The sequence below is a fragment of the Brachycentrus maculatus genome, unplaced genomic scaffold (assembly GCF_059751285.1).
Source record: "Brachycentrus maculatus isolate JH-2025_06_01 unplaced genomic scaffold, ASM5975128v1 h1tg000376l, whole genome shotgun sequence".
Lineage (NCBI taxonomy): Eukaryota > Metazoa > Arthropoda > Insecta > Trichoptera > Brachycentridae > Brachycentrus > Brachycentrus maculatus.
In genome coordinates, this window is record NW_028281125.1 from 405,811 (window position 1) to 430,170 (window position 24,360).

Sequence of the window (24,360 nt, forward strand, 5' to 3'; positions counted from 1 at the left end):
GTCCTGTACCGTGCTGCGGGCCGTGCATGTCCCGCTTCGGCAGTACCTACCTACCGGGCCGGCCTTGGCGTGTCGCGGCCTCACGTGGCGGACGGCGCGACCTCCCGGACTGTGGATCGCAGGGGGTGATGACCCGCTCCCGTTGGAAACCATTCGATCATTCTACTTAGAATGATCGACTAATTTAAAACCAATTATCGATTTTGTTATGAGAGAATACGACTGCGAAAAATAAAATATATAAACTTTATACTCGAACGTAACTTGACATACGTATTTGTAATCACGCATTATTTTATACTCGTTTATACTATAGACGTTTGAAAAATCTTTATATTAAAAAAAGGAAATACAGATGATTCAAATGAAGGTGCCAAATCTAAACTGCTCGTTGCAAAAAATATAACTGCTGTATAGGAAGGAAATTAGAGGATGTAAGGTTGGTTCATAATTATTAAGAAATGGAAAAGGAAAATAACATGATATTTTTGGAAAACGTATAGACATATTTATGGAGATTTCTCAATGACGTGATAATCAACAATATGATTGTTTTGTTTTAATTATAACATAAAAAAATAAAATATCAAATATTCTATTGATTATATAAAAAATTAATTTTAAAATTTTCAGTGGATGTATTTTTAAAAATCAAATATACTTTTCCTTTTCCTTTATAAAAAGGTAAAAATCGACTTTTGGACATTTTTAATTATAAAAGTATATAGACTTATTACAAAAACTAACCATTCACTGACGTGGTACGTGGTATGACGTATGAAATTCCTTTAACGACATATTAAAGAAAAAGTAGAAAATTCATAATTACCATATTGTTTAAACGAAAATGAATCAGCGTGCTTTAAAACCGTTTTAAATTTCATTTCTCATAAATCATTCAATTTAATTTAATAACGGGATGTAATTTACCACAAAAAATAGTACAAAATCGGTGAGAGTAGAATACACGATATAAGAATTCAATTAATCTCTATTTTTTTTTCGGCATTTTTAATTTGCAATTTTAATGGAATTCTGAAATGTTTGGTCGTTTGAAATTGTCAAGTAGGAATGGAAAGGACTGCAGGTGTCAAGTCTCCCTTTGTTTTAAATATAAGAGGTAAGGGGGTGATGTGTATTATGATTGAATTAACGAGAAAGGAGCGGGATCTCCATGAATACACAATCTAGAGAGCTTACCGCACTTAGTACTGAGATTGACAATTCGTTTCATTGGTCAGATATGGGTTAGTTATCACATGACATGACTATTTCATAGCATTAACACGCCAGTTGAAATTCGTATCTATGCTGTAAATTTCGGATTTCATGAAACTGTCAGTCTAGGTATCCGAAATACATATATCCGGATGTTTTTTTTCATTAAAAACATATTTTATGAAAAATACTAATAATAACAGATATTTCTATGATCTACATAAAACTCACTTCATCATGGATATTAATTTTGCATATTTCAAAATAAAATATTCACACAAAGAAAACGAAAATACGAGAATAAGAGTTCGTCTATTATTGCGTGGAGCGTATTTATTATAAGTAATAACAAGTTCATTTGGATAAGTTTTAAGTTTAATAAAATATGAACGAGTATGTCAAATTCTAAAAACGTTGACCTTATGTTCGAAGTTCCGGATCATGAATCCAATTGCAAAAATCACAATTCCTAGATTTTGGAATTAAATTTACCTAGATTGTTATTCGTGGTAGGTAGTAAGGGATTGATTCGGTTTCAACAACTGACTTCGACTCGAGGCTAGACCAATGGTGGATGAAATGGAAAAACAGGTGTAACACCATCCTGCGTCCTTTACTACAAGTAATTTACTCGATATACCATACATTTGTATATTGAGTATTTACTCTTCTGCTCGGCTCAAAAAAGTACTTCTCTCAAAAAATTTCGATCCCTCGAAGGCGGATAATACTAAATCCTCCCTTACGTTTAAATTTTCCCTTGAAAGAGTTGTCGCGCTACTTGCTCGGAACGCTTGTTATTTATTTCCGCCCTAGAGAACTCCGAACTAAGAAAATATGTCTAGTATCTTAACACTTATTCTGGGAAAGAGTTTTGTCAACATTTTACTGACATAATTCAGATATTTCGAGAGACGTGACTATTTTTTACAAAAAAAACTTTATGTATTACTACGATCATATTGAACATAAAACGTAAAGAACGTTAAAACAATAGTCTTGTAGAGTCGTGGACGGTAGTAAAATACCGTAGATCTCTTGAGACACGTATTTTCAATGACTTGTGACTACGAGTGCCTACTATCCAAAGACAAATCTGCTCTTCAACGATTAAAACTGACCGGTCTATTCCAGTATAGAGAGAAAAAAGAGAGAAGTGAGAAATATTAGAAGTTTAGAAAAATATTTTATTAAAATTCCTTTTAATACTGGTACTAAACAACATATTATATATTTTTTCTTATGCCTGAACTACAAAAACATGTTTTGGGTTATATTATTTATTGAATCGGCATTTACTTTGTGGAATGACATGATTATTTTAATTAAATTAAACAATTGAATAATCCACTGAATTGAGTTTTATTTTTATTTACGACTAGTTTCGAAAACGACAATTGTTTTCATCTTCTTGTACAAATTAATTGTTTTAATTTGTACCAGAAGATGAAAACAATTGTCGTTTTCGAAACTAGTCGTAAATAAAAATAAAACTCAATTCAGTGGATTATTCAAGTGTTTAATTTAATTAAAATAATGTTTGGGGTTTTTTATATAAATTCATTTGAAAAAAATAATCCCTTGTGTTATTTCAGACCCCCCCCCCCGAATCAAGCACGGGACCTCAAGCGTGATACAATTTCTCAATTTCTTAACACACCAGTACCATTTCTTAAAAAGTAATTTCTATGTTTTTATTTGTTTATTAATGTTTGCAAAAATGTTGATGATAAATAATATCCATTAATAAATGTCAATAAGAATATAAATAAATAAGCAATGCTTGAAAATAAATGGATATCGAGTGCGTGAGAATTGATTAGCGTAATGTATCGATATTTTAAAATAAAATTAAGTATCTACATGGAAATTTTTAAATATAATTTTCTACATTTAAAATTACATAGAATATGGGTTTAATAGATTTTTAAAAACTACAAGAGTGTTCAAGCTAGTGTCTAGTTTTCAAACAATTTTTTTAAATATATTATTAGATTAAAACCAATATTTTTAGCTTTTCCACTTTATTTTTATTTGACCAGGGACCGAGTTTCGTCGTTACCGACATCACCAGTCTGATAATGTAGGTGACGACGAAACCCGGTCGCTGGTCAAATAAAAATAAAGTGGAAAAGCTAAAAATATTGGTTTTAATCTAATAATATATTAAAAAATGCAATTCCATCACGAAGTGTCAGTGGATAATATAAATCTAACAAAAATTTTGTTGAGAGGAGGATATATTGTAACAAAAGTTATTAGTTAGTAATTAAATTTTTAAATGAACGATTTATTATTTCATAAGCAATCTGTAAACAAAAATGTTAAAGTAACTAAAACTGATATGTGATAAAAAAAATTAAAATCCTTTATTCGCACCCAACTTCATTTGATTAAAAGGAAAATAAGATTAAAAAAATACCTTGCCTCGCAATGAAAAAGAGGTATCGCAGGTATCATATTTATTCCGTAGTGCTTTAATCGTTTTATGATTTACAATGTATGAGGAGCCAAATTATAATATAATTTGTATTCGATTATATTCCGTTACTTGCATCCGAATTACCAAAACAAAACTGTCGATCGCTATTCTGTATTCCAGGATTTACTAATGAGTGCTATGAACACGTGTGAGACGCGAATTGTTATGCACTCGGTAGAGATCGGAGAGCTAGCGTTATAGAGTGGAAGAGTAGCCCGCGTAGTGGAGCGTCGAGGAGCGGAGTGGAGTGGAGTGGAGCGTCGTGTGTAGGAAGCAGCTGACTGCAGCGCGAGAGGGTGGATGGAGGGTATTGATTTTAGTTCCCTGGTGCTGCGGTGCGCAGCGCGGGGGGCGGGGGAGGGGGGGGGGGCGGCGCGGAGAACTACTCTCTTACAGCACTACCAGCTACCAGCTACCAGTACTGCTGGTGTTGTTGGCCCGTGGACCGACCTGCCGAGACTATGCCCTCACTGCTTCTCTGGCTCTATACGCAAACATATAATATAATACGGAGGTTTCACCCATTCAAACATATTGTTATTTAAATGACTGAAATATTTGTAGGCACATCTCATTATATGGATTAATACATCAAATAGAAGTTTTAGCTACACTTATGAGTAATTAAAATTTTAACAAACAGTTTGCAGCACTGAAATTTGTATTTAACAAAACCTTCTTGTCACATGGAATATACGAGTATGTGTGTATGTTTCAGAAATAAGTGTAATAAAGTATTATTTTTTTTTAATTAGAAAAAGGAAGATAACGGAAAGTATTTGAGATAAAATAAAAAGTTAATTACATTTGTCTATGGAGTGGTGGATTGTGAAATTTATGTTAATACTTTAAGATTATTAAGCTACTCAGAATAAGTATGAAAACTTTTTTTTTAAAATCGCATTTATTTTTCAGGACAAGAGAAACAAAGGCACAAGATGCACTCCGATGGAAGGATTTTATTAACATTTATTCCTCTATGTTTTATGGTGATCAACCATAAAAACGTGATAAAATACATAAAACATGTTCATATGTGGAAAAAAACTATATTGTTATTATTTTATTATATAAAATGCATTTTCACCAATAAATGTCAGTACGAAACTTAAATTTAATAAAAACGTGACTTAAACCAGATCCAAATTGTACTGCGAACGTTCGTCAGCCCTAAAACAGTGTTTGCATTTATTCCTACCGGAAGACCGCTAGCATATTATGTCAAACTTAATGAAAGTACAAACGACATGGAAAATGCTTCAATGCAAGGAAACAATGGAGGAACTTAAATGTTAGTGAAAAGAACTGAATTTATTCCCTGATATTGATCAAAAGGTCAAATGTTGATATTGATCACGAGTTCTTTAATTTTTACTAAAAAATCTAATTACGAATTATATAATTTCCATTCGGTTCTTCCCCAATCTTATGAATGACTGTGATGATAATAAATGAAGGTTATGTTGGATTTTTTTATAAAGTCTGTTATTCTGAGATACCATATTTACTTTGATGAAATTGCACTACGTTTTAAAATGAATCACCCTGAGATTCGATTAGCAATCATCAAGAGACATCATCAATCTGATGCAGATATTGAGTCGCGATGGTGAGATTCATTACTGATAATTAAAATCTATTTTATTTGTTACCCAGGGAATACTCAAATAAATTTTCAAGCTAGAAAAAGCCAGAAAATAAATGTTGATTTAATTAATCGACTTCGCTAAATTTGTTGGATCGAGGTGGGTAGAGCCAAACTGGTGCCGGGTCTGTAATATTATATCCGAGGGAATCGCAATACAGGAAACATAAGACTGAAATATCCGAATAACAATCTGTATGGTATTTCAGTTGGCCATTTTCCCTGTAAATTTTAATCAAGTATTAAATATTGTATCTCTTACATCTCTTCTAAATCTTTTTCCGGATAAATTTACGCCATAGCTAAGGAATTTAATTATGTTTCAAAGTAATATACTCGATTACCAATCTTATATAATGATTACATTTGTAGGTACTGGTATAAAAATAATCTAGAGGGAATTTAAATTTGACATGTTCTTCGTAGAAAAATATCATAATTTTGGACAATTCGTTGATGCCGCTGATTCGGTGATCATATGTTTAACTCGGGTCAGATACACCACCCGCAAACCCGCGATATAACCGACTACTACTGTAATATTGCGTTATAACTGACTACTACTATTCACATTTAAACTTTACTTAACAACTGTCCCGGACTAAGCCATGATTTATAAGTCAATCGTTTGGCAATAAAATATGAGAAAGATTGAAATCGATAAAGTACAACTCAAAATATTAAAGGGAAATATTTGATGAATAGCTGTATGTTCAACGACACAACTATAGTTGAAAATTTGGACAGAAAAATAGAATAAACAAATTACACGAAGATTGACAATTTTTTTTACATTTTGCTTGTAAAGTCGAGAAAATTTCATCTTAAAGGATTCTTTGCTTTACATGGTAGTTTTAATATTTGTAAATAGAGTAAAGTGTTATTTGTCACTAACTAAGTGACAAACTATGACACATATATATTTTTTTAAAAGAGAAATATGTGTTTTTATTATTTACACAATTATTTCAATTTCATACTATTTCTGTGAGCCTAAGCGGCTTATTATTATAAATAGGTATCAACTTGTGGTAGAGTGCGTTCGAACCGAGAAACTCTGACTTAAGAGTCCGTGAAACTAACCACAGGACCACAACCCGAAAATAAACATGTACAATTATTTAAGTACGTATTTAAATACCGATATATGTTATTTATTGCTGTGCAAAACATAAAGCGTACAATTATTATGACACCTTAAAGTTTTGTTAACGAAACAAAAAAATGCAAAAACCTTTTCAGTTTATGAATAAAAAATTAAGTTTCAACAATTTAATTGTTCACGGAGGAAGGTTTTAGAAAAATAACATCTAATGAACTACATGTGTTTCATAATAAATAACAAACTACGCTGACGAAAAAATAAATGCTTCAAAAATAATCGAAGGAAAGAAAGATATTCCTTTTTATTAATTTATTGTTTCTAATTCGATTAAAAAAATTGGTATGAAATACAGAGAGGTGTTTTGTCGAAAAATATCACTCCAAAAATCTATTCAGTTTCAAGTTTCTAACGTTTTCATGAAAGAAGTAACTCTATTAAAACAATAATAAAATATCGTCCCCTAGACTAGCGCTGTTAAGCTGCTCCTAAATTAAGTTCGTAAGGGATTTCATTTTATTTGTTTCAGATAGAAGTATATGGGATAAGGATAAGTAAACGCTAAATCAATTAAGCAGCCGTTATAGGAAGATCTTCCCATAATAGCATTACGGAAGGCTCTAAAGGAAGGAGCGAAGACGGGAGTGAGGAGAAGGTAATAAGACCGTAAATGCGGAGAAAATATTCTAGTACAATACATGCGCGGCATAATATCATTGTTCTAAAATAATCTTTATGTGACTTCCGGACCCTGTTTTAAATGTAGAAAGATGTGAGCGATTTATAATCAAAGCGACATCATTAGTATAACTTTGAACAGATATTCCTTAGACAAATTAAAAAGACCCTAAGCATGTAAATAATATGCGTGGACTCATTGTGTTTTGGTACAATTAGATATTTCCGATGTTGAATAAAGATTTGTCATATTTCAAAGGTCGAAAATAAATGACTTATGAACTGTTTATAATTTACATAAATATTGTGGTATTTATAATGTATTTTATAAATATGTTTAGTAAACGGTGGCTGTTTTAAATGAAATACGATTTTTAAACTCAACTCGTTGTATAAACTTATATTTGTCAATAGAATGGCGATTTATAAGCAAATGGGTTTTCCCGAGGCATCGAAAAGTTCGTTTTTTCACTAAATACTCCATACACTCCGTAAGAAAAAGGAGGAGTGATTCATAATGAGTAAATGCAAGGATCGCTTACTTCGCAAACTGTGAACCAGTATTCGTACGCTTAATCTGACGGATTCATGACGGACGTCATGCGTCATCCGCACCAAAGTGATGCATAGAGCCTCGCATCGGAATGAGGCGGTGTTTACTTGATGCTCGATAACACGAAAGTAGGGTGACCGATTCTACGCACGAGATCTTCCAATTTAGTAATGGAACATATTTCATTTTGGATGGGGATCAGAACCGTTTAGGCGCTGTGAACAGTTCTGAAGTAATAGTTGACGTTGAGGGAACCTCACATGAGACACACAGAAGAAGAAGATATATTTGATGGAGTATAGATGACGCAGGTGAAAAATTAAATGTGAAAAACAATAATTTTATGTAATTAATTTATTGACTTGGCGTTTAATTTGTTGAACTCCATTTTAATTTATGATTTAAAATTAATACATAAATTTTATGTAAGTAAAGAAATGGAAGAGGTTTTCCTCTTCCATTTCCAACTGAAGCTTTGACCATACTTTCAAATCATTTTTTGTTGTTGAACTAAGTAGCAAAAATTATTTAAATTGTAAATATTGTTATATGAATTAAAAACACTAAAAATATTCAATATCTCTGTTACTAGAAGTATTAGTGACAGGGATAAGTAGAATATTTGTTTTGTTATTCAGCTAGATTTGAGTTCCAACCCGATACGGAACTATGTCAAAACATTTGAGGTACACGTATAAGCATTGATGGTTTAAACATGAAAGATTATATGAAAATGCAAAATTGTTCAAAAATTTCGGAAAGCAAAAAAAACTATACAGTATGACAAAAAAATTAAAAAACCTCATTTCTATCAGTGCTTAAATTTGTTATATATTTTCCACTTCTGTATAATATTTCACATATTTGCATCTAAATATCTTGTTAAAAACTTTATGTTTTCTTCATGGTTTATCGTTTAATTCTTCTTAAGGGAAAACATTTTCTATCTTTATCATGGCACATCATTTATCAATAAAAAAGAGTGTGCAAGCAGACAAACTAAGTAAAAAGTTACTTTTTTGTGTGAAAAATGCACCATACATGAAAACTTTCAAAATGGTTTGAAACATTTCTATCTATCCTCAGAACCCTTACTGTCCATAATTTCATTTTACTTGTCTATTCTACCTCCCTCTCAACTGTTTACTTGGTAGTACTACTTTTGCGTTCCTTGACGTCATCAATTTACAATGTTGTAATTATTTGAGCATTCATAATGCAATTCGTTTACACTTGTGTAAAGCACTATCCATCCTTCAATGTCAAAAAACTGTTAAAGGTTAAAACTTTGACTTATATCAACAGTTGGTTTTTAGTTTTTGGTTTATTGGAAAATATTGCTTCTCGTCCATAAGCCTCCTAATATATAAATTATTATAAAAACAAACAAAAAAACACTACGTTTTAATCATAGCCTAGTAAAATTTAAGTATTTTTAAAAAGGTTTATGAAAAGATTTGCCTATTTTATTGTACAGGAACTTTAACATTAAATGAATTCATTAACAACATTTAAATATTTAACTCCTCTCAATGGTATTTATACTGCTCTATATCCCAATGATGAAAAACTCAGTATTGTGGCTTTGTCCATGTAGGTATATGAGAGAGATAAAAGTAAGTAGTTTTCGTGTTCTGAGTGAAAGGAAAGATTAGGCAAGTAATAAACTTTGTTAATATATTAAGGTATTTTACACTTTTTTCATAAAATGAATATCTCGTTTTCAGACCCATTTGTATAAAAGAAATATTTTACCATAAAATAAGCATTAAGATGAATAACGTCTCTCGTTAGGAAGTCGCCATTGTTTTATGTTATATTTAGAGAAATATATCGCTTAAACAATTTTACATTCTATTCTACACTACATTCTCTCATTAATATAATTTTTTAGTGGGGGCTAAGAATTATTCATAACGTTAACTTTGTTTGACAAAATAATCTATAAAACTACTTCCATACTCTAACAGAAAACATTTAATTGAATCATCGTTTCACGAGTTTTTTTACATATTTACTCATAGTATTTACAATATTTATAACAATATAAGGCACTGTTTTTTTACGATTTTTTTTATTTACCAAGAAAATTAAAATACCAAATAGATACCGTTTATAGTTGAAATAATGTTTGAAAAGACAGAGAAGTTTAACATTTTATTATTTACCTCTGTGGAAACCAGGGTGATGATATGTTAGTAAATTACTTGTATATATACTAGTAATACTACCGTATTTAATTACTAAATCGAGTAACTACGAGTAATGCAGAGGTTTTCTACTCTCAGAATACACAGCAAGTAGCAAAAAAAAGTATTATACTTTTGACATGTTCCTACAAGAACGAAGATAACCTGGACGAATAAACTATTTTTATAGTAATAACACGCAAAGGCTAAATTTTAGAGGGTTGTCTGCACGTAGGGTATTCATTTTTTGTAATAAATTGATACTTGATATTTGATTAAATTTTCTTCCATTTAAAAGACGACCAACGCCAGCGGTTGAATATTTGTTGCCAGCTTATAAAAAGATTTAATGTTTGAACCAGTAAAAGTAATTATTAATTTAAAATTTTCTTTTTCGGATTTCAGTGTTTGTAATTTTCTGACAAATAAAATTTTGTACATATAATTGTTGGACAATTATTATTTTTGTTATAATTTACCTACGTGAACGTCTAGAAAACCAAATTGATGTAACAGTAAAAGCGGGTAAAGAAATATTAATTGCTCACCATTTGTATTTAGTTCCGTAGCAGCCCTACTATAGTCTCTAAAATGGATCGTCCCTCCTGCAGTGCTAGCCGAGCTGGTGCTCTGCCGGCTGTTGCGGTGTCCCGCGAGCCCCGCGAGCCCCGCGCTAGATCTCCGCTTGCTCGAGCCCCCCGACTGGTAGCCGCTGGACGCCGTGTCACAGTTCATGCTCACCGCCTTGTGAGGACTCGCCTCCGGAACGCCAATCGCCACCACCGGAGCGCTCTCCGACGCTTCTTCGACAAACGTGCTGTAATTTGGACTCACGGGACGGATCTGACCGATGGTGAGCCCCAGATCTCCGTCACTGGGATGCAAGTGGTGATGAGAGTGGTGTGCGGCGTGCGACGTGTGCTGCAAGTGCACCGCGTTCAGGAGAATGTTGGAACTCGTGCGAGACAGCGCTTTGCGCTGCCTGATGGCTTCCTTGTAAATGCGGCAGTACATGGTAATCATCACCACCCCCGGGATCCAGAACGACACGCACGAAGACACGATCGCGTATATCTTGTTCACAACAAACACGCAAATGTGCGGATTCGCGTCCCTGAACTTCTGGTGATCCTCGGTCGTGTACCAGCCTAGGAATATGGGCGTAAAGCTGATGAGCGCCGGAAGTAACCAAACGTTCGCCAACATGAAGCACACGGTTCTGTGAGTCATCGTTATGGGATACTCTAGAGGTCTCACTATCGCGTAATATCGGTCTACGGAAATGCAACACAGGTGTAAAATAGAGGCCGTAGAAAAGTACACATCTAAGGAATTCCACACGTCGCACATAAAGTAACCGAACATCCATTTTCCTTGCGTCAGCTCGACACTCGCGTTAAACGTCATCGCGCAAAGAGCGACCAGCATGTCGGCCATGGCGAGACTGACCACATAGTAGTTGGTGATGACGCGCAGTTTCCTGTGGCGGTGCACGGAGATGATGACGAGCGCGTTGCCCAGCACGGCGCTGACGATGATGGTGCCGAAGATGAAGCCCTTGAGCAGCAGCGCCAGCAGGTCGGGCCAGGCGGGCGCCAGCGCCTCCGCGCCGCCCGGCGGCAGCGGCGCGGCCGAGGGCGGCCCCGGCGCGGCGGAGGAGCGGCCCGCCGAGCGGAACTCGTAGCCCGAGGGCGGCAGCAGCGAGCTGCTGGCCGCCGGGAAGGGCGGCGCGGGCTGCGACGGCGCGGGGAACTGCGTCAGCAGGTGCACGAGCATCTCGGGGGCCCCTAGCCTAGCCGCGCACTCACCTCCCGGCGGCGCCCTCTCGCCATGTCTACCTCCCTTGTCTTACATCGCCGTCGGTCTGTGGTCTGTGGACAAAACGCACTTCGTAGGTAACGTCAAATACATATATGGTACGGTTATAAAACACTCTTACCTTTTTGATATTCAAATAGATAAATAATAATTCATAATAAGAGTTAATACATTGCACCATTTTGATTAAATTTAATTAATGGTGTAAGCGTATCATCATTTTTTAAATAAATTTACTGGTACAAGTTTCATACTACTGATAAAAAAAAATCATCGGAGAAGCCTCCCATTGTCAATTTACTTTTGCGATGGTTGTTAAGTTTTCTCTCCAGCAACATAACTGAGTATTAGAATTTGCAGTATCTAATCAAAGAGTATAACTTCAGATGAAGGAAAATTATAAAACTTTTCACCATCGTTCAATTCATTTTTATATAACATTTTCGTTATAAGATGATTTTTTCGGACGTTTTTATTTGATTTCTGTTATTTAAGACTTGTTATGAATGTGATTTATACATTAATTTATGTTTATATTATTATTCAGCTAAAAAAATATACATATTTATTGATAAATATATATATATATATATATATATATTATATTTATATATATATATATATATATATATATATAAATATATATATATATATATATATATATATATATATATATATATATATATATATATATATATATATATATATATATATATATATATATATATATATATATATATTATATATATATATATATATATATATATATATATATATATATATATATATATATATATATATATATATATATAAATATATATATATATATATATATATATATATATATATATATATATATATATATATATATATATATATATATATATATATGTATATATATATATAATAAATAATAAAACCCTTATCCGCACCCCAATGGTGCATAGGGCACTGCGTCATATAAACGCAGTGTTATCTTGATCGTTTACACTTGAAGGAAAGGTGATCAGCCCTCCGCTTCAGGTACCAGTCCAGGGTAATATTGAATAAATATGACAGTGAAAAAATCACTTATATTTATTTTACCCCCCTTGGGAATCGAACCCGGGACCTCCAGAACGGTAGCCGAGCGTGCTGACCATTACACTACGGAATATATATATATATATATATATATATATATATATATATATATATATATATATATATATATATATATATATATATGTATACACATGTATATATGGTATACGAGTATAGATGTAGTATCCTCATGATGTACAAAAAAACTTTTCGACAGAAAAGTTATAATTTTAAATTTATTCATTAATTTAATTTAATATTTTAATAAGATATACACAACATTATTACCTTGCAAATCTTCAACTCAAAATGTTGACAACCTGATCCAGCTCAATAGTAAACACTTACTTATCACAGAAGTCAATCACGCGTAATATTTTAAAGTCGAGACGTACATCACTTATTGTTTTATATTATAATGAATGAAAACACACGGTTATTAAGATTCTATGTGAAATATATATAAGTGATGTACGTCTCGACTTTAAAATATTAGCGTGATTGACTTCTGTGTAAAAGATTTTTAAATCGCGTGATCAGGTTTCGAGCGCACGCGGACTGGCCCGGGAGCGCGAGGAACGTACGACCCCGCGAGACATGTCTCCTGTACTGGACCTTCTGCGACCAGCGACCACTTACTCCAGTCGGCGGAGGCGCCAATCCTCCTGCGCATGCGCCCCTCACTCGCCAATTTACCTTACTCTGAAATACTTAATATCTGAGTATTGTCACGTTTTTTAACACAAATTATTATTTGAAAACTTCAAGGGATTTCAAAATAGACTATATATGAAAGTAAAGGTTTTATCAAAATTTTAATTATTTTAAGGATTAGCCCGAAATATATATATATATATATATATATATATATATATATATATATATATATATATATATATATATATATATATATATATATATATATATATATATATATATATATATATATATATATATATATATATATATATATATATATATATATATATATATATATATATATATATATATATATATATATATATATATATATATATATATATATATATATATATATATATATACATAAATATATATATATATATACATATATACAGTATCTACTCAATGAATTAGGGCCACGCAGAATTTCGCGCAATTTCTCAATTCAAACAGGAATAACTCAGAGAAAACCTTGAATAAAACAACATTGAATTTTATTTACACATGAACACTTTATTACGCTTAAATTATGCATATATTTTCATATAAATATAGTTAGTATTTAGTATTTCCACCTTTGGCAGAAATAACTGCCTCAATTCTTTTTGGCATACTTAAAATGCACTGTTTTATCATGTTTTTTATTTCTTCGTCTTCTGACCAAATTTTTTGAATATTTTTTTTTTAGACAGTCTACTGTCGGATTTGGAAATGAGTATACCTTATTTTTTAACATGCTCCATACGTTTTCTATAGGATTAAGGCCCGGAGAATTTCCAGGACAGGGGAGCAAAGGCAGATTTTTGTTAGACAAAAATTTTATTATTGATTTAGCCCGGTGGCAAGGTGCCCCATCCTGCATGAAGGTGTATGGACCTTCTGTTGGGTCGAGTGTATGGTAGAAGGGCAATAAAATTCGTTCGAGGACCTGCTTATAGGAATTTTGGTTCATTGTTCCTTCCACGAAAAACAACGGCGCAGGTAAATTGTTAATAATACATGGCCATATCATTGTTGCAGTGGGGTGTTTGATAACTTTTACCACACAGGCCTCATTGTAACGTTCCATTGGTGTTCTCCTGACGAATCGACGGCTCTCTGTCACGGCTTCTAACCGGCACTCATCACTAAAGATGACCTGAAAAATAATGAAAATTTAAGTTTAATTCAAATATATAAGTTTATTTACTAAAATGATATGTTGAAAATTCAATTTAAATAAATACCTTTTTCCAATCATCTACCGAGTAATTTCGATGTAGCCTGGCCCATTTTAATCGATCCGCTTTCATTCGTGGTGTCAATTTTGGTACTTTTACAGGGCGCCTGCATTTCAGATTTACTTCGTAAAGTGTCGCCTCAGTGTTGATACCGATATATTTATACCCTCTTCTTCCAATTTTATTTTTAATGTTTTTGCTGATGCACTACGGTTTTCTAAGGCACTTTGAACGATTTTTCAATCAGTCCTCGGTGTTGTTTTTCTAATCCTACGACAGTTCTTTCGCCGATTGCTGGTGGCGGGTGACTGATTTTTTATTGATTTTGAAATTCTGTCCACTGTTTGACGAGAAACGTTTTCTTTTTTTGAAATTTCTCTATTAGATAGTATTCCTAATTTCTGTAGCACTATAACACTAGACTTTTTTTCCTCAGAAATGTCTTTACTTTTTCCCATTTTGTCCTTTTCAAAAAAAACACTTGTGTTTACAAAAAAAAATTATACTTTATGAACTAAAATTAAAAATTAAGTTTTTTTCACAAGACACGATAACTATATAACCTCTCTGAACAAAACAACAACCAGAACTCAAGAAACTTCACTAATAAATGAGATAGGACTATTTTTAGAACTTTCAACTATCTGTCTACCTGTACTAATTAGGGACCTTTCTCAGAAAAAGGGTTTGAAAATTTGTAAAGGCTTAAATAATCCAGGTATATTTTACATATTATTGAAGGTAATATACACGATATTAGATGTCAATAGAAAACTTAAAGTATTTATGTAAAATAAATATAATAATCCAAAAGATTTCAGAGTATTCAAAAAAATAATGGGTGGCCCTAATTCATTGAGTAGATACTGTATATATATATAAATATATATATATATATATATATATATATATATATATATATATATATATATATATATATATATATATATATATATATATATATATATATATATATATTTATATATATGTATATATATATATATATATATATATATATATATATATATATATATGTATATATATATATATATATATATATTTAAGAAGCTTGTCTTCAGGTAAAAAAGTAAGCTTTAGAGAGAAAGTGGTGAAAAAAGTCACTAAAAACGAATATATATATATAAAACGAACATATATATATATATATATATATATATATATACATATATATATATATAAATATATATATATATATATATATATATATATATATATATATATATATATATATATATATATATATATATATATATATATATATATATATATATATATATATACATAAATATATATATATATATATATATATATAATATATATATATATATATATATATATATATATATATATATATATATATATATATATATATATATATATATATATATATGTATATATATATATATATGTATATATATATATATATATATATATATATATATATATATATATATATATATATTTAAGAAGCTTGTCTTCAGGTAAAAAAGTAAGCTTTAGAGAGAAAGTGGTGAAAAAAGTCACTAAAAACGAAAATGAAGCTATGGATAATATGAAATTTCAAAACACATAACTAGGTATGTTGTTTTTTGTAACGTTTTGAATAAGTTTTTAAATAGTTTTTCGTAATTTATGGTATCATTTTATCAAGCATTGGGTATTAAGTATCATATAAAAGTGTGCGCACATTGTGAGTACAAAATGGTATTTTTAATAAGTCCCCGTATAAAGCGCTACCTACCACTTCACGCTCTATACGTCGCTTGCTATTATACATAGTTAGCGTTCTACACAAAGCTTTGTAGCACGAAATAATACTTTTTTAAACTTTCAAATTTTTGCTTCGGTTATGCAATTATTAATTATAACTCGCACGTTCACTAATAATTTTCAAATAATTTATATTTCGCTCTTAACTCTAAACAATAGGCAAAGATAATTATAATAATTTAGGATAATTTGTATACCGCCATTTTCGTAAAATTTCATTCTTTTAAGAATACGGCAAACCCCACCGCAGACCAAAGAAATACATATCACTCACTCCTTTCAAGAACGTCATAAATCAAAATACTTGATTTTTCAGGAGAACGATTTTAAAGTTTAAAAATATAACACAATGTATTCAAAATAAATATCAAGCCACTTATTGAACTTTTTATTGTGCAACAGATCTTTTTAGGTAAAACCTGAAGGTTTTTTCTCCATTTGAAAAATATTTAATTTATTTATAAAAATAATTAAACAATACATTTTCTTCAAAATGCAAAAACAATTTTTTCTGCCCTTAAGCGGGTAAATATTAAGTTCAAAATATGCCGCTTTTGCTGGGGTATAGTACATTTTCTGGGCATTCCGAAAACATGCACAACTGAAAATTGTCGATTTTTGATTTATGACGTTCTTGAAAGGAGTGAGCGATATGAGCAACGTAATAAGAATAAGATAGTTTCTCGCGAATTAAAAAAAAAGATAAAATGGAAGCACAAAACAATCCCACCGTTACCGCAGCAACATTCGACTTCCAAAAGGTTTTGAATGCTCCTCACGGAGAAGTCAGTATTTTTTATTATAAGAGAAAACTGTCGGTGTACAATTTCACAATATTCGATCTTGACCATAGAGAAGCTACATGCTATATGTGTATTGAAAATATCGCGAAAAGGGAAGCAAACGAGGTTTCCAGTTGTGTACATAATTTTATTTGCAAGGAGGCGTCCGTAGGATTGAAAGACTCGAGACTTTGGTCGGACAACTGCGGTGGGCAAAACCGAAACAGAATTGTATTTTGATGTATTTATATGCTTCGCAAAAATTAAATAGAAACATATGTCACAGATTCCTCGCATAGGGCCATATGCAAAATGAAGGAGACAGTGTCCATGCTTTAATAGAAAAAACCTCCAAAGGTAAAATATTTATACACCTGAAGAATGGTGTACTCTAGTGCGTTGGGCCAAAGTGAACGGAAAACCATATAATATAAAAGAAATGTCGCCAAATGATATTAATCATATTAAATTTTGATTGAAACATCGAAAGTGGATAAAAAAAACACCTAAAACGAAAGAGTCCATTGGAACAAAGTAAAAGAAATACGGGTGGCTAATGTAGCTAAATATAATTAGTTTATCGAATATTAGCGAATATTATCAATAATAGAAGAATCTTGATGATGACGCTCAGGAAATGATTGTTGACTGCTTATAGGTACAAGAGGCCAAACAAGACAAACAATGGAATTAACCACTGCCTATAAGACAACATTATCAATCCCAGAACCTATATAAAGACTTGATGTACCTTTGCGAACATAATGTTATACCGGAAGAATATCACTCAACCTTCAATAGTCTCCCGCACGTTAACCAAAAGTTTGATAACAGCATGAGTATTGATTTCGATAAAGATTTTTTTTTTTAATTCGTAGGATAAATCTTTTATATTCTTTTATAACTCTTCGCATTTTTAATTTGCAATTCTCCCGCCCCCGCCGATATTTTTTTGTGATTTACCCCCCCCCCCCGCCGAAAATATTTTTTTTGGCAATTCTCCCCCCCACTGATTTTTTAAATGGGATTTCTTCCCCCCCCCGCCGAATGTTGTTTTGTGATTTCTACCCCCCCGCCGAAAATTTTTTTTTTAGGATTTCTCCCCGGCGAAATTTTTTTTGTGGGATTCTCCCCCTTCCGCCGAATTTTTTTTTTTGGGTTTTCTCCCCCCGAAATTATTTTGTATATGCCCAACGAAGTGGCCGCCTTAAAACTGGGATATGTATTTTTTTTTATTGAAAATTTAAATTGAAAAAGATGCTATTTGTGACTAATATTGTTAAATAAATTCCAAACATAAATGTGTTGTAACACACATGTTACAATACATATATTAAATTGTGTATTCATAATACACAATTCACATAACCTTACAATAGTAAGACAGCCTTCTTCTCTGGTCTCAATCCCGTGGATTGGTCTGCAGCAACAAATGGCACCTCCTTCGCCACTCTGGTCTATTTTGCTAAACCGTCTTCAGCTCCTCGTGCGTTGAACAGCCCATGTATAAGTCGCAAAGATATTCGCGGCTTGGGACGGTGATCATTGTAAGAATATTAACTGGGTACTCGAAAAAATTTCATGGTCATAAAAAAATCAAAATGTGCACAGATGACATAAAAACACATAACGCTTTATCGAAACAGTATTTAAAAAATATATTTGCTGTCGCATAGATTTGGCAACGTTGTATAGTGCTTGCTCTTACTGTCGGGTGGCAGTATTGTTGAAGCAGCGCCATGTAATTTTGCGTATCTGTGCTTAGGACTAAGGACGGGTTTTTTACGTCGTTTTTGTTTTTTTTTTATTAATTTTGTAATATTTTGTTCAGTAAAAATACACTTTGCTCATAATTATTTTATTCATCGTTGTTTGTCTTTCATTATGTTTATTTTGTAATACTTTGTCAACAAAAATACACTTTGCTCTTAATTCTCATTCACCAATATTTTAATTTATTCAATGAAATGATTTTTTTTTTCAGGCGCGGTAAATCAAAAACATTGATAAAAAATCACTAGTATTTTATTTGAATAAATCAAATAATTTTTGTTAAATCAATAATATTCTCCACCATATTACAAACAATACGTGTGTAGTTTCTCCCATCTACCACAACTTAATTCAATTTTTAATAACGACTGCAGCAGCTTAGGCCTCACAAACAATCATTTTCTTGCGGTTTTAGGTAAGTAAATAGCAAATTCTTCAAAAAATTTATTTATGATACATATTTCTACTTTTACTGCAACAACGCAATAAATGCTGTCGAGATATAATGTCTATTCAGTATTTTCATACTAAATCTAAGAATATGCATTATGAAAATATGTAAATATTACATTTCAGATATCGCATTTATAATATTTTGAGATAAACAAATGCATTCAATTAATGTCAGTCAAATAATCACACTAACAAAAACGGCGGCCATTTCATTCCTGTCGTCAAATTATAAGTGCAGAACAACTCTGAATTATTTTCGACATATTTGATTTTAAAAGATTAATAATAAAATTCTAAATAAAAATAAGATGGTGAAAATTTATAGATGATTTATTATTACACTACATACCGATACCAGTTTCCTTACCTTCAAGCAAAACGTCCAAATGGCATACTTACATCAAAATTATATACTACATATAGACATTAAATGCAAATAACCATTAATAAAACCGGATGGTAAAATATGCCAATAAATATAAAAAGTCAACGCTGTGCCTTGTGTTTTCGATTTTGATCGAGGCAATGATTTATCTTTTTTCTGTGGTCTCCCCTAGCTTAAATTATTTTCTTCCCAAATGTTGGAGATGTTGTTTACGGTTTTTGCAAGTTCCTAAATATGTGTCATACGAAATTCAATCTAATAACTTCAAAAATACCTGCGTATGTGATCTATATTCGCACGCATTTTTAATGCGCGTTAGTGTTTGTTTATCTGCACTTTGGTCATTATTACCCTTCAGAAGTGTACACGGATCATGCACGGATGTCGTGTTTTGTAAACAATATCTATTTTGATAAATTTATATTACACAATCATCAGCTTCCTTTTCCTTTCACGTCAAATTATTTTTTCATCTGATGTATTCGTAAAACTTATATTAAAAAAGAATGTGCATTGTATTTTTATTTTAGAAATATTATTAGTTTTTTTAATGATTAATGTGGATATTAAAATATTGAATAACTTAGTGATATTTTTTCAATTGTTATTTATTATATGCAAATTCGAGAATATAAACATTTAAAAAATTTGATTACAAATAATTTTTAAGATACATGGGTGTGTCTATTATTGTGGGATTATAATAATTTAATTTATAAAAAAATGTAGGTATATGTTTTGTATATTTCATTTATTATTATAGTGTTTTGTGTTGATCTAAACATTAATTTAAACATCTGAATTTTTTTATAATTGTCGGTGTGAAATGAAGATTTTCTATGTGTGAAATTTCAGTCGCATGTCGCGGCATGCGGACACTAGCTAAGCTCTGACTTCGTTATTGGGCGTTTGATCCAATCTATATGTGGTATAAACTTATTCATCTAAAACTGAATAAAATATTACGGATGTTGGTTCCTATAGAACTTCATTAAGTGCTAATCTTATATTTATCCGCAGATTTTTAATTTCATCAGCACGTGTTACATGACATATAGGTACTTCAAGAGTGACATGCAAGTCATTATTGTTTAAGTATGTAGTTGCAACTCCAGCAGTAACGAGAAAATAATCCTCATTGCTCCTACATAATCCCGTTGTGTGCTCATGAAATTTAAATCATTCATATTTGATGATTATCTTTATTGTGTAGCCTTTAATTCATAAGTACAATGCCTACAGTCAATAATATTAACGAATATTGAGTTTTTTTATCACAGTTCAAATCATATGCACCTATTATAACTGATTTTGACAGTTCTCCGTATGTCCCACATAAATTTTCAATTTTCTCGATCACCGGCTAAAAACGATTTCAATTCGTTAGTTATTTATGTAGTAAATTATGCGGCAAATCGAACTAGGTATCTAGAAGAAGAGGGTGATACACACCAAACTAACAAAAAAGTAGTAAAAATATGTAACCAAATAAATATCTTCATTGTAATTCAGAAATTAACTCCGGAGGTGATGTTTGTCCGTGCTCGTTCCGAATCGGAACAACAACAGACATGCATCGAGTCGCCGCATTGGCCGTCCGATATCCTCCCAGCTTCCGGCAACCGACGAGTCTCCTATCATAGTTGGATATTTGCGCGTTCGTTTTTTGTTTATCCGAGCCGTAATCATTCAAATGTCAACATTACGTCGGACTCGGAGATGATACGATTTTTTTTGAAGCAGAGAACTAAACCGTATAGATAAGCTCTACAGCGACTTTGCAGGTATCGGTATACCGACGACGGTGACTTGTAAGCAGGGTTGCCAGGTCTTTTCCAAATAAATACCGAACATTGAGCAAAACTTTTTTTAATCGTATACAGTCGAACTCGGTTATTAGGAGCACGGCTATAGCGAGATATAGCGAGGAAACATTCGTTGACATTTTGGTTTCTGATTTTCTCCATACATTTATTCACAGTTATATCGAGAAACTTCTCGGCTATAGGGAGCAAAAAGAGATCGTCTTTTTTGATATTGAAAATATTTGAATGCTTCAAAACATTTTCGACCTTAAGCAATAAAATCCGACCGCGCAATAAGACCGTTGCCGCCGGGATGGCATTACGTTTATAACTCTAAACACTAATTTGGTGTTGTCACCGACACTAAAAAAAATGTTTCACGCATATCGCTCACTCCTTTCAAGAACGTCATAAATCAAAATACTTGATTTTTCAGGAGAACGTTTTTAAAGTTTAAAAATATAATACAATATATTAAAAATAAATATCAAGCCACTTATTGAACTTTTTACTGTGCAACAGATCTTTTTAGGTAAAACCTAAAGGTTTATTCTCCATTTGAAAAATATTTAGTTTTTAAAAAACAAATTAAACAATAACTTTTCTTCAAAATGCAAAAACAACACTTTTTGCCCTGTAGCTGGTAAATATTAAGTAAAAAATAAGCCGCTTTTGCTGGGATATAGTACATTTTCTGGGCATTTCGAAAACATGCACAACTGAAAATTTACGATTTTTGATTTATGACGTTGTTGAAAGGAGTGAGCGATATGGGTTTTCAATTGCATGTTGCAAATTGCAAGCTTTGTCATGTCTACTTTGTTACAATACCTACTTTGTTACAATAACTTATTATATAGTTTTTGAACGTCATGCTTGTTTTGGGGATTTTTACGATAGTTTCCATATTTTTTATGTATATAGAACATACTATGGACATTGCTTACTATGGACATTGCATAATAAACATTAAGAGGTGGGGAATGTCAGATCAATTCTAGAGCAGGTCAGTTAAAAACAAACCCTCGAATTATAAACAAATGTACTAATAAGAAAAAGGGTCTCTTGTGACCAGGCAGAAATTAAAATTGAAGTGTTTAAAAAGTTTTCGTCATTCTCAGTGTCAATATTGTATTTTTATCTGCATTAAAAAAAACATATGGGAACTGTGATCGTACGAATTTTAATCAAACTGCTACAATGGTTTTGTACTCAAGCAGCACAAGATTTTCCATTTTTTTATGGAAAACTGGATTGACAGAAAAAGATGACATGTGCGTAATGGATGAATTGTATGAATTATGTTACTATTATGACATATTGTGTTATGTGACCGTTCCAAATAAAAAAAACTTCATGTGATAGGTATTTTTAAAAAACTACATATTTTCGGACATAACGAGGAACGGTTATAACGAGCGAAATCAGTCGGTCCTTTCATCCTCGTTATAACCGAGTTCGACTGTATTTATATTATGAATTTAGAAGTAAAAAGTACCTACCACAAGAGCAACTAGCTAACCTACCTTTATGCACTGCATCTTGATCAATACTTACATGAAGGTTAGATGATCACTCCTGCGCTTCAGGGACCAGCCCAGGGTAATATAAAATAAATACTAAAAATATTAATATTGAAAAAAGTGAAAATATTTTTGTAATATCAAATAAAGATGACTCTTTAAGTGATCACAGTGTTCTAGTACTTGACTATCTCATCTCACTCACTACTTCTTCTCCGTCTCCATCTCCGTCTACATCATCGTCTTCATCTCCGTCTTCATATTCATTTCATCTTATTGTTCATTTCATCTCTCATCTCCATCTTCATCTCCATCTCCATCTCCGTCTTCATCTCCGTCTTCATTTCGGTCTTCATTTCATCATCATCTCCATCTTCATTTCCGTCGTCATCTCCGGCTTCATCTCCGTCTTCATCTCCGTTTTCATCTCCGTCTCCGTCTTCATCTCCGTGTTCATCTCCGTGTTCATCTTTGTTTTCATCTCCGTGTTCATCTCCATGTTCATCTCCGTCTTCAACTCCGTATTCATCTCCGTGTTCATCTCCGTGTTCATCTCCGTGTTCATCTTCGTGTTCATCTCCGTGTTCATCTCGGTGTTCTTCTCCGTATTCATCTCCGCGTTCATTTCCGCGTTCATCTCCGTGTTCATCTCCGTTTCCATCTTCATCTCAGGGTTCATCTCCGTGTTTATATCCGTGTTCATCTCTGCGTTCATCTCCGTGTTCATCTCCGTTTCCGTTTTTTTTATCTCCGTGTTTATCTCCGCGTTCATCTCCGCGTTCATCTCCGCGTTCATCTCCGCGTTCATCTACGCGTTCATCTCCGCGTTCATCTCCGTGTTCATCTCCGTTTCCATCTTCATCTCCGAGTTCATCTCCGTGTTCATCTCCGCGTTCATCTCCGTGTTCATCTCCGTGTTCATCTCCGTTTCCATCTTCATCTCCAGGTTCATCTCCGTGTTCATCTCCGTGTTCATTTCCACGTTCATCTCCGTCTTTAACTCCGTCTCTGTTTTCATCTCCATGTTCATCTCCGTGTTCATCTCTGTGTTCATCTCCGTTTTCATCTCCGAGTTCATCTCCGTGTTCATCTCCGCGTTCATCTCCGTGTTCATCTCCGTGTTCTTCTCCGAGTTCATCTCCGTGTTCATCTCCGCGT

The 24,360-nt window shown here is 32.4% G+C and overlaps 1 protein-coding gene and 1 pseudogene across 1 annotated transcript in view; one reads left to right on the plus strand and one right to left on the minus strand.

The window, feature by feature from the left end:
• Positions 1–11,436, minus strand: part of LOC148303260 (octopamine receptor beta-1R-like) — a 52,285-nt gene extending 40,849 nt beyond the window's left edge. The window contains exon 1 of the mRNA XM_088270246.1: positions 10,416–11,436. Within this exon, the coding sequence (XP_088126372.1) occupies positions 10,416–11,304 (889 nt within the window). The 5' untranslated portion in view covers positions 11,305–11,436. The remainder of the gene's footprint in view (positions 1–10,415) is intronic.
• A 5,752-nt stretch (positions 11,437–17,188) lies between these two features.
• Positions 17,189–18,805, plus strand: LOC148303261 (uncharacterized; annotated as a pseudogene).
• The last annotated feature ends 5,555 nt before the right edge of the window (positions 18,806–24,360 follow it).